Here is a 12,582-nt window from a genome sequence, read left to right on the forward strand (position 1 = left end):
TTAGTCTTTTAATTGTACTTAGATGATGCAGGTGTTTTTTACAGGCTTCCACCTGGTATTCTGATTTCAGCATCTTTTTTTTTTTTTTTGTACCGGGGATTGAACTCAGGGGCACTGAGCTGCATCTCCAGCTCTGTTGTGTATTTTATTTGGAGACAGGGTCTCACTGAGTTGCATAGCGCCTCGCTTTTGCTGAGGCTGGCTTTGAACTTGCGATTCTCGTGTCTCAACCTCCTGAGCCGCTGGGATTACAGATGTGCAGGTGTGAGCCACTGCTCCCCGCTTTCAGCATCTTTGTTTTGGTTTTGAAGTCATGTGACTTGTGGCCCTCTTATTCTGCAACAGTATAATCTGTTTTGTGGAATCTACTTCTTGGTACATGCCTTGCTGATACTTTTCTCATTTCAGTTGTTTATTTTGCAGTGCTGAGGATTGAACCCAAGGCCTCATGCATGCTGAGCAGGTACTCTGCCACTGAGCCACATCCCTAGCTGGTGATGGATGCTTCTTGTGGCACTGAAAATAAACTAAACCAATAATAACAAAAAGGCACACAATACACATCCATAAAATCACAGTCCTAGGAGATTCTTAAATTCTGGGTTTTGATTTATTTTTTTCAGGATAATTCATAAGAAATTTTTCCTCTTAGGTTAATCTGACCTTTAAGTGCCAGATCTGTGAGCGTATCATTCACATAAAGATTGTACCACAAATAATAGTATTTCTGTCCTTTTGTTTATTACTTCCCTTTCTCCTCGCCCTGAGCTGGTTGAACAGCAAGCTGTTTTGGGTTTACCTTGACTTTTTGTATGCCTTAATACTTTGAGTAATTGATTATAACAAGTTATTATTGAGCACCTATTCCATGTCAAGCATGGCTCTAAGGGTATGAGGGGCATGGATATGTCCCAAGTTTGTCCACATTGGACTCACCTGATCACTGAAGAGTTTAAATACTGATTCCTGTGGCTTACCTCAGAGATTATGATTTAATCCATCTGAGGTATGTCCTGGTCATTGATGGTTTTAAAAAATTCCAAGTCGATTCTAATAGGCAGACAAATTTAAAAACCTTTGAGCTAGGGAATTGTACAGGAATATGTCACTAAGTCCTCATCTTTTGGTCACAGATTTATTTGGTTTTCTCCTTCACCTATACTCATTGTTCTTTAGATCTTTGTCTCTTACATATGACACAAAAGCATTCCTGTGGGTTAGGTATAGTATTAGTTGTAGTCTTAGAGTACATGATACTGTCTCAATGATCACAGGATTATTTTACATTCTTTACTGAGGATTTACATACAGAATGTGGTTTTGAACTTGTGTGGGGGGGTGTGTGTGCAGAATGGGGGCAGTGGTATCTTTTTTGCCTTTCTTGCTTTTTTTGCCATCCACACAACTTCAGCAGATGGAGGGTGCAAGAGAAGTCAAAGCTTTTTTTTTTTTTTTATTCTTTTGCTGTCTTCCTACAGATTTTGAATGAATTGCATTTTCCTTTCTGCTTTCTTTTGTCTTTAACTGTTGGTTAAGGTTCTAGTCTAGGTACAGAATGCCACTGTAATCATCAGAGCTGAGGGGTTGGCATGGAGGGGACAGAAGATTGAAAGACCCATATTGAAGGCCCACATTTAGGAGCCTTATTCCCTTTATTTTTATTAATTTTTTTAGGTATAGATGGACACAATAGCTTTATTTATTTTTATGTGGTGCTGAGGATCGAACCCAGTGCCTCACACTTGTGAGGCAAGTGCTCCACCACTGACCTACAGCCCCAGCCACCTTATTCCCTTTTTAATAGCACATGTAAAGAAAGTATGGCATGTTTGTGTTTTTTTTTTTTGCTGGGGGCGGGGGATGGGCTAGAAGAGACTCTTATCAGCCCATTTCTCCTTGTTTGATTACTTACTCTGATCCTCATTTGGAATTTTATTGTGCCATCATTTTTCATTAGTGCAGTCTTTTTTGGATGCTGTGTACTTGGGGACAGGGGTTGAGGTTACAGACCTAAAAGACATGAAGTTTCACACAAGTAGTCACAAAATTGGGCAAGCTTGAGGCAGCTGACCATGAAACTTAGGAAGTTTTAGTACTTTCTTCCTTTGCCTTGGGGTGGGTATAGAGATGCTAGTAGCTGCAGAACCTACAGCTGAATGCCATCAGGGATATTGTAGTGGGCCAAAGTGTGACAAGTTGTATGAAGAACACACAGGAATAGGCCTGTGTTAACTGTGCCAGGTCCCTGAATTGGTAGTGACTTCTGTGGACTGCGGGCCTGCATGTTTGTTGGCAGCCTCAGATCACTGAGTTTTACTATCAGGCAGTTTTTCTGAGTGTTTCAGACTTGACTGATATATTGTAATGTCCTTCAAAAGATGAATTTGTGATTCCTTTTTCTTTCATTCTTTATCTTTTATGGACACGATAAACACTTTTTGATTAACAGTACAAGGTTTAAAGCCCTCATGTGCAGCTATAATTAGTTTATGGTGATAGAGATAGCTCTTCTGAGATTTTGATTTATAGTTCTAATTAAGCATTTGATTGTTTCCTTGTTGTAGGGGTAAATTGATGTAGGAGGGTGCGTGGCGCACATCTGTATTCCCAGCAACTTGGAAGACTGAGGCAAGAGGATTGCAAAATCAAAATAAAAAATAAAAAGCCTGGGGATTAGGTGGGCACAGTGGTGCACACCTTTAATCCCAGCAACTTGGGAGGCTGAGGCAGGAGAATTGCAAGTTCATAGCCAGCCTCAGCGGCTTAGCGAGACCCTAAGCAATTTTGTGAGACTTTGTCTCAAAATAAAAAATGGGCTGGGGATGTGGCTTAGTGGAGGACACCACTCTTCAATCCTTAGTGCCACCAAAAAAAAAAAAAAAAAATGTAAATTGACATTAAAAAGTAGCTATGGCTATTTTGGGTAACCAGCAATAATAAAGCATTATAGAATACACGTTGTATTTTAAGTAAAGGCATATGTTCACATTTTTGACTTATTTATAAACCAGTGTAGATGTTTGTTTTATGACCAAGTGTGAGATCACATTGTCTGCATTTGTCTAATTTGGGATTGGGCATGTAATATGGGCTCAGTAAATTCTGAAAGAGTGATGGAAAAAAGTTACGTTTGTTGTCTCATAGTGTAATAATGATTGTCATACCTTTCGGAAAAAAACTATTTCTTTACGGTAGGAATGTGTATTTAAGCTTTGTAAAAAGACTGGCTTGTTTTAAATTTCAGCTGCTGCATTTTTCCTCACCTATGAATATGTGAAATGGTGTTTGTACACTGATTCATCTTCGTATTTGATGCCTGTGAAGCACATGTTGGCTGCCTCTGCTGGAGAAGTGGTGAGTTGCAAGTTAATATGTGATAGACTTCAGAAATATAAATCATGCATACTTTTGTTTTGGTACAAATTTCTTTTTTTAAAATTTATTTTCAAATGATACATAAAAATGCAAAAATTGTGCCTGTTTAGGGGATACCATGTAACATTTCAATATATGTATATGCTGTCTAATGTTTAAATACTTCTTGACATTTTTTATTTTTTTTTATGGTGGTATTTATTTCTCTTAAATAATTTTTTTTTTAATTATGAAAGGAAGAGCTGGGGTTGTGGCTCAGTGGTAGAGCACTTGCCTGGCATGCATGAGGCACTGGGTTTGATCCTCAGCACCACATAAAAATAAAAATGAAGGTATTGTGTCCACCTACAACTAAAAAATTATAAATAAATATTTTTAAAAAATAAAATAAAATTATGAAAGGCATAAATCACAATAAATGTAGGTGAATCATACATGTCAGTTAAAAGATAGTCTTGGGGATGAAAGAAAAATTCAGCTGTTCTAAAACAAGAGAGAGAGTTCTAAAACAATGACACACAAAACATTAAATGAAAGAAATGGAAGAACCCTTTCACCTGTAGGTTATGTTGGTTTTGTATTATGTCAGAATAATTGAGTTGGAACTGTTTTTCCCAAAATTCCTAGTTATGGGTCAGGTCAGCCACAGAGAAATTTGCAGAAGGTTCGTAAAGGAAGTTAAGCAGCAGCTGCATTTATGCTCAGAAGGTGGGCTTAGGGTTGGGCACTGTTGCAGAATCTCTCTGTCCCTGATCTCTGCTGGCTTACTGTCTTGGCCTCTGGCTAACAGTTCTCCAGCTCCCATCTTTCCCTGCAGCTTCTCCAGATTGTGGGTCGAGTGTCTGAGCCCTGCAGGGCAGGATGCTAGCTTAAATGTAGTTTATCTCATAGGTTAGTGAGAAATAGATGGAAATTATGATTTGTTTTTTTCCTCACTTTACTAAATTTAGGGAATACTGATGAAATAGAGTTGTGTTATGTTAATACTGGGCAAAAAGAATTTAAGGCACCAGAGAGTCTAGAACATAATGACTCAAGGAACAATTCTGGGAGATGTAACAAGCCTGAACTATATGAATAACATAGTCCAGAACATATGAAGCAAAACCAGACAAGATGATAAGAAAAATAAACAGCAGTATAGTCTTACTTGGAGATAGTCACATCTCTGAAAGCATTCAGACTAGGCAGATGTAAACTTACTCAGGATGTAGAAGATGTGAACAACACAATGAATTGGTCTAATGGATTTATATAGGACTTCACCTCAACAGTTAAGAAATACATATTTCAAGCATACTTGGAAGGTTAACAAAAATGGACACCCTATTCCACAGGCGAGCTTCAACAAGTACAATAGAGACAACGTTGTACATATGGTTTGACAACCGACTATAATGAAAACGAATGCTAGGTTGTCATTACCATGAGTTTAGAAAACAAACCCTTTTGTAAATAATTCATGAGATAAAGAAAAACTCATAATGTGAATGGAAAAATGTCTTATACCCAAAGTGTACATAGTTATGGTTTAAAATAGACAAACCAGGGCTGGGTTGGTGGCTCAGTGGTAGAGTGCTTGCCTAGCATGTGTGGGGCACTGAGTTCGATTCTCAGCACTGTATATTAATAAACAAAGTCCACTGACAACTAAAAAATAAAAAAAAAAATAAAATAGACAAACCAAATCTAATTTAGAGGAGCACTAATAAAAGCCAAACTATCTTCACTCTTCTCATTAATATACCTTTCTCTGTCCTTTCTCCCCAATATAAGGGAGAATTTCTCACTAATTTCTACTAACATTATTTTTGTTAGCTAGAAATTGTCTATTCTCTACTAGTGTTATTTTTCCCCCTTATTTCCCCCCCCTTTTCTTTTTAAATTGATTTTGGTCATACCAGTAGAAGTGCTCTACCACTGAGTTACATCCCCAGATCTTTAAAATTTTTTAAAAATTTTCGGACAGGCTGTCACTAAATTACTCAGGCTAGCCTCAAATTTACAATTCTCCTCCCTCAGCCTCCAAGTAGTTGGAATTATAGGCCTGGGTCACCACTTCTGGCCTGCAGCATTGTGATAGGCAGAGTGTGAACAGGAATGGACCACACAGTAAAGGAAAGGGTCCTTAATTGAATACCATCTTTTTTCCTCATAATGGTATATGTTTACATTAGAAAACTTGGAAAATGAATCAGCAAATATAAATAATATGTAACATTTACATAAAAACAATATATATGTATAAAACAATTACAGTATATTATGGTTTTGTGTTCTATGCACTTTTTCTGCCTTAGCAAATTTGACTGAGAATCTAAATTGTTTTGTAATCTGCTGTTCTTCGCTTACAAATATGGTAAATTAGGGGTAAGGAAAAGGGAGATCTTAACAGAAAAATAAAATAAATACTAACTTTAAGAAGATAGTTTTAGCCGGGTGCAGTGGTGCATGTCTGTAATCCTAGCCGCTGGGGAGGCTGAGGCAGGAGGATCTAGAGTTCAAGGCCAGCCTCAGCAACTTCGTGAGGCCCTAAACAACTCAGTGAGACCTTGTCTCTAAATAAAATGCAAAATAGGGCTGGGAATGTGGCTCTGAGTTCAATCCTTGGTGCCAAAAAAAAAAAAAAAAAAAAGATAATTTCAAAAACAGCTTTATCGAGATATAATTTATACATCACACAATTCATTCATTTAAAGTACACAATTTAGTGATTTTTCGTATATTCGTAGGGATGTGCCATCATCATGAGAGTCAATTTTCAAATATTTTTATCACCCCCAAAAGAAAACCCCTGTTTAGTATTAGTCATTCTGTGTTGTACTCCAGGTCCTGCCCCTCCAGATGGCCACTGGGCTACTTTTTGTCTGCATGGCTTGGTCTGTTTTAGACATTTCATATAAATGCAATCCTGTAACTTGTCTTTTGAGATTTTTTTTTCCCTATTAAAGTAGTTTTCCAGATTCATCCATGTTGTAGCATATATCAGCACTTCATTTCCTTTTTTGCCAGATATTTCATTGCATGGATTTTTAAATCTTACTTATCTGCTCATCAGTTGATGAACATTTGGGTTATTTGCAATTTGGGGCCATTATGAATAATGTAGTTATCAATGTTCATGTATAACTTTTTGTGTGGACACATGTTTTTATTTGTCTTGGTATATAATTAGAATTATGGCCAGATGGTAACTTTAACCTTTTTGGGAGTTGACCAGACTTTTTTGTAAAGTGACCTCCATTTTATATTTTATATTCTCATCAGCAACAGTGAAGTTTCCATTGTTATCTGTCTTTAATTATAGCTATCTAGTAACTATTCTTTGGTATCTTATTGTGATTTTGATTTGCATTTTCCTAATGGCTAACAGTTTTGAGAATTTTTTTCTTTTTTAATTTTATTTTTTAGTTATAGATGGACACAGCACCTTTATTTTATTTTATTTATTTTTATGTGGTGCTGAGGATCAAACCCAGTGCCTCAAGTGTTAAGCAAGTGCTCTACCACTGAGCTACAACCCCAGCCCCTTGAACATTTCTTGTGTGCTTGGAGAACTGCTTATTCAGATCTCTACTTCTTTTAAATTGTAGTTTTTTTTTGTGTGTGTGTGTGGGTGTGTTGTTGTTATCAAGTTATAGTTCTTCATGTATTCTAGACACAAGTCTCTTATCAGAGGTATGGTTTACAAAATTTTTCTCCCATTTTATTTATTGTCTTTCTACTTTCTCTTGAAGACTTGTGCTCTGAAGCACAAGTCTTCAAGAGTTCAATCCCCGATACTGCAAAAACAAAAACAAAAAGCAAAATAGGGCTGGGGATGTGGCTCAGTGGCAGAGCACTTACCTAATATGTGCAATCCCCAATTCCTAGTACCAGCCCCCCAACCTTGCAAAAAAAGAGTTCTGAATTCTCAGTTCTATTCCATCTCCGTATGTCTGTCTTTACACCAGTACCATGTCATCTTGACTATGTAAGTAAGTATGGAAATCGACACGAGTTCTTCATCTCTGTTCTTTTCAGTATTATTAGTATTCTTTGGAGGGGGCAACTTTGTCTGTCCATGTGAATTTTAGAAGCAAACATGGTAGAATTCTGAGAGGCATTACTTTGAATCTGTAAATTAGTTTGGGGAATATTGCTATCTTGAACAGTGTTAAGTTTTTCAATCCATATATGTGTTTGTCTTTCCAGTTTCTTTCAACACTGTTTAGTACTTTTTTTTTTTTTTTAAAGAGAGAGAGAGAATTTTAATATTTATTTTTAGTTTTTGGTGGCACAGCATCTTTATTTGTATGTGGTGCTGAGGATCGAACCCAGGCTGCACGCATGCCAGGCGAGCGCGCTCCCACTTGAGCCACATCCCCAGCCCACTGTTTAATACTTTTTAAGTTTTGTACTTTTGTTAGTTTATACATAAATAATATATTTAAAAAAATATTTATTTTTTAGTTGTAGGTGGACAATACCTTTATTTTATTTTTATGTGGTGCTGAGTGTTGAACCCAGTGCTTCATGCATGCTCTACCTTGGAACCATAATCCCACCCCCAATAATATATTTTTAATGCTGTTATATGATTTTTTTTCTTAATTTTGTTTTAAATTAATTTATTCTACCATATAGACAATAATTTTTTTGTATATTGATCTTACATCCTGTAGCCTTGCTAAACTAAATTTTTTTTTTTTTTTTTTTTTTTTTACTGGATCCTTTAGGATCTTCTTTCTATTCCTCTTCCCTTCATTCTCTTCCTCCTTCTCTATCAAAGCCAGGGCCCTATGCATACTAGGCATGTGATCAACCACTGAGCTATATCACCAACCCTAGTGTTTTCTATGTACAAAATTATATCTATAAATAGAGATATTTTTCTTTCTCCCTTTCTGATCTTTATACTTTAACTGTTTTTTTTTTCCTCCATCTTTTTGGCACAATTGCCTTGGTTGGAGACCCCAGTACAATTCCAGATAGAAGTGGTAAGAGCAGATATCTTTGTCTTGTTTAAGATTCTTAGAGAGAAACATTTATTCTTTCACCTGTAAGTTGTGAATTTTTCATTAATGCCCTTTATGAGGTTCTGGAAGGTACTTTCTGTTCCTGGTTTGTTCAGTGATTTATTTATTTACTTTCGCGTCTTTGGAATTGGGGATTAAACACAGGAGCACTTAACTATTGAGCCACATCCCCAACCCTTTTTTAAAAAAAAAAATTTATACTTGTAGATGGACAGCATCCCTTTATTTAATTTAATTAATTTATTTTTTTATGTGGTGCTAAGGATCGAACCCAGTGCTTCACATATGCTAGGCAAGCACTTCTGCTACTGAGCTGCAGCCCCAGCCCCCCAGCCCTTTTTAAAGTTTTTATTTTGAGACAGGGTCTTGCTTGCTAAGTTGCTTAAGACCTCACTAAGTTACTGAGGCTGGCTCAAACCAGTGATCCTCCTGCCTCAGCCTCCTAAATCTGTGGGATTACAGGCACGAGCCACCATGCCCAGCAATTTATTTACTTTTTATTTATGAAGGCATGTTGAATTTTGTTGGATGCTATTTCTGCATCTCTAAGATGTTTGTGTGTTTTTGTTCTTTATTTTGTTGTGTCACACTGAGAGATTTTCACATGTTGAAAGCACCATTTTATTTCTGGGATAAATTTCACTGGTCATGATATACAATGGTTTTCATTAATTTTTAGATTCGGTTTGCTGTTATTTTGTGGAGGACTTTTGCTTATTTATAAGATGTTGGTTTGTGATTTTCTTTTTTTTGTGATATTTTTGCTGGTTTGGTATTCAGATAATACTGGCCTCACAGATAATTTTTTTTACAAATTGTTTTAGGAGCTAGGATTGTAGTTCTTAGGTAGAACACTTTCCTAGCCTGTGGGAGGCCTGGGGTTTGATCCCAGCACTGGAGAAGGAGGAGGGGCGAAAGAGGAAGATAAAGAGGAAGAAGAGAAGTTGATTTATAGAAATGTAGTGAAATTATTCCATTTTGATCAATGAAAATACATCAGGTTATATATTGAAAATCCAGGGAAAATGAAATTATGGAACAAATAGTCTCAGTTCTAGAATAAAGGAATTATTTTCTCATTCCTGTGATAATTTGAACTGTTGAGGCTGTGGCGAGTCACAGGGAAGAAGGATGATCTCTAATCCATTTTGGTATTTTTGCATTTCATATTCTTTTATATATCTATCTGGCCATAAAATTTTATACTTTCCCATTATTTTGAAATAAATTTTTTGATCTAAGAAATCAGTTCCTTGAAAAACAGGTTGAAAGAAAAATTAGTCTGATTGATATTATAATCAGTGAGTTGTTTTTTTTTAAATAAGCTTTCTTTTGATATTGGTTTAAAAATGATTTTGCCGAGCCTAAGTTCAACTCTGGATTCTAAAGTAAAAGTCTCTACCCTGGGACTGATGATACAGTAATTTTTGAATAACAAACAGCATAAAGTAGTTCCTCTCATAAGTCATAGACACTTTTGGAATCTAATGAAACCTGTGGCTGTTTTGCGTTCCATTTCTAGGGACTTTCATTCCCTGTATGCATGGACCCAAGGTCAAAACTCCAGTGCTAGACTTCTACCTGAAAACTTGTTTAACCTTTAGTTTAAAAGCAAAAGCTGGGCTGGGGTTGTGGCTCAGCCGTAGAGCGCTCGCCTCGCAGGTGTGAGACCCTGGATTCAATCTTCAGCACCACGTTAAAAAATAAACAAAATAAAGATATTGTGTCCGTGTATAACTAATTTGAGTCTTTTACTAAAGACTCAAATGGTGTGTCTCTTGAGTTGTGGAAATTCTGTCCTTATGGCAACTTTTATTTTAGTGTTCTTTCCTTCCTTTCTCCCTCGCTCCCTCCCTCCCTCCTTCCTTCCTTCCTTCCTTCCTGGTCCTGGGGATTGCCAGGGCCTCAAGCTTGGTAAGCACGCTTTTCATCACTGAGTGCGCTCTTGGTCCCTGTCTATCTGTATTTTGTAATTGCATGTTAAATTTATTAGCTTCAAATGTAATTCTATAAGTTCTATATTTAGCTTACGTTTTCAAATATGTTGTTGAAAGCAAGTGGCAAATAAAGAATTTGTCCATTCTATTTCACATGAGATCATTTTACAGGAAAACTAGTTTGCCATGTTGAAGGACAGGCTTTCTTCTTCAATTTATAAACCTTCTGACCCTTAAACCTACTAAGAAAATATAAAGTGATACAATAGCTTAGGATAGATAGTAGTTGTTAGATTGTTCATGTTAATGACATAGCTCTTCATTTTTAGAAAATATTGTATATTCTGATGTTTCTAATACCTATAATTAATATTTTTAAGAATTGAAGCTTTTTAAATGGAATCATGTTCTTGTGTGAACTGTTGAGCATAAGGGGTGGGGAAGGTAGACTTTAGAATTAGGAAATAAGTATCCATAAGATTGGAGGTAACACAGTTCTAGAATGTTCTTATCATTGTTGTTTCTCATAGGGATTCCACAGTCCCTGATAAGACCTAATGTCAAACACCTGTTTATAGTTTCCATGGTTCCTAGAGAAGCTTAAGAGGAAGATTGATCAGCAAGTGGGTCCATGGATTTAGGACATAACACATGAAACATTTCTTGATACTGATTTTTAATTGATTTTAAATTCAGGTACAGTTTATTATGTTAAAAAGTTTGCCAGATTTATAAAGTTTGTGGAAACGTTGGTTCTGATGCTCTGATAAACTTGGACATTCTTTTAGAATTTCCTGATACTGTTCAGAATTAGTTTTCCCCATAAATACTAGAGAAATAGACATGCCCCCTCCTGTCTAGGTAACTTGTTTCAGTTTCATAGAACATAATTTTGGTTTCACATTCATGCAAAAGCCATTTCTAAAAATAGCAGAATGAAACAGGAGAATTAGAGGAGGTAAATTTTTAAGTGTAAGGTAAAAAGGAATCAAAACCAAAAACATTTTTAGCTGTCAGTGGTCAGAAAGGCATAGAAACCCAGACAGTAAGAAATAGTTTAGCTATTATTCTTCAGCACATTTGCTTTGATATAAACTTGTTACGTTAGAGATTCCTTAGAAATGATACCATATTTTTTTGGTGTCGGGTCTGTTTGTTTTAGTGATTATGAAAGCACCTTGGAAACAAACAAAAAAAAAAAAACACTGCCAAAATAACAACTATTCCCTGTAGCAGCAGCTTGATTAAATCTTTTTTTTTTTATTTTTATTTATTTTTTAGTTTTCGGCGGATACAACATCTTTGTTTGTATGTGTGCTGAGGATCAAACCCAGGCCGCGCACATGCCAGGCGAGCGCGCTACCGCTTGAGCCACAACCCCAGCCCTTGATTAAATCTTAATGATGAATCAGTACAACTATAATTACAACCTTCTATCTTATGCTTGTAAATTTGGAATATAGTAAATTGATCAAATGAAATTTAATATGTTACTACAGCAAGAAAAATCCTGCCATTTTTATTATAAAGTTTGCTGTACCAAATCTCTAAATCCTTACCTCATTCACTTTGCAGCTCAGTTTCCGACACACAGAACAAGCCCTGTGAGAAGTAGAATCTATAATTAAGTCCAAGGTGGGGGCAGGTTTACTTTAATAGGATGGATACTGTAACATTAAAATGGTAGTGATTCTACCCCCGGGTCCTGGGGTGTGAACCCAGGGGTTCTCTACCACTAAGCTGCCTCCTTAGCCCTTTTTATTTTTCTTTTGATGTAGGGTTTCACTGAGTTGCCCAGGCTGGCCTTACATTTGTGATCCTCCTGCCTCAGCTTTCAGCTTTTTTTTCAGTTGCTGGGATAACAGCTGTGTGCCACCACACCTGTGGTAGTCATTTTTTTTTTTTTCTTACAGGTTTTCAGATTTGACTTTTCTTGTGTCTTTTCCTCCTTGTACCTTAGCTTATGTTATTTTCAGAAATGAAAGAACCTTGGAAGTTTTTTGCAGCTAAAATTGTGTGTTTAGTATCTGAGTATAGATGACACAGATATCCTTACACACAGGTGCTGTTAGATTGTCCTCTCCAAGTGTCGTTCAGTTCCATTCTCACTAGAGATAAGAAAAGTAGGGAATATATCATGGTTTGTAAAAGCCTTTTCTGATAGCTTCTTATAGCACTTCTCCAAGTGTGGGCCAGGGAGCAGAAGATGTGTAGATCTGGGTTTTACCGAAGTATTTATTATAACCTGCCCT

General features: G+C 36.4%; 1 protein-coding gene across 4 annotated transcripts in view; it reads left to right on the plus strand.

The window, feature by feature from the left end:
• The window catches only part of SLC25A26 (solute carrier family 25 member 26), a 146,048-nt gene that overhangs the window by 11,280 nt on the left and 122,186 nt on the right, over window positions 1-12,582 (plus strand). For all 4 annotated transcript variants that reach the window (XR_014021103.1, XM_081286662.1, XM_081286663.1 and 1 more), the window contains one exon: window positions 3,245-3,354. Coding sequence is in view for 3 of the 4 variants with exons in the window: in XM_081286662.1 (XP_081142788.1) it covers window positions 3,245-3,354 (110 nt within the window). In the remaining variant the exon portion in view is untranslated. The remainder of the gene's footprint in view (window positions 1-3,244; window positions 3,355-12,582) is intronic.

The sequence above is a fragment of the Spermophilus citellus genome (assembly GCF_964194105.1).
Source record: "Spermophilus citellus genome assembly, chromosome: 3".
Classification (NCBI taxonomy): Eukaryota; Metazoa; Chordata; class Mammalia; order Rodentia; family Sciuridae; genus Spermophilus; species Spermophilus citellus.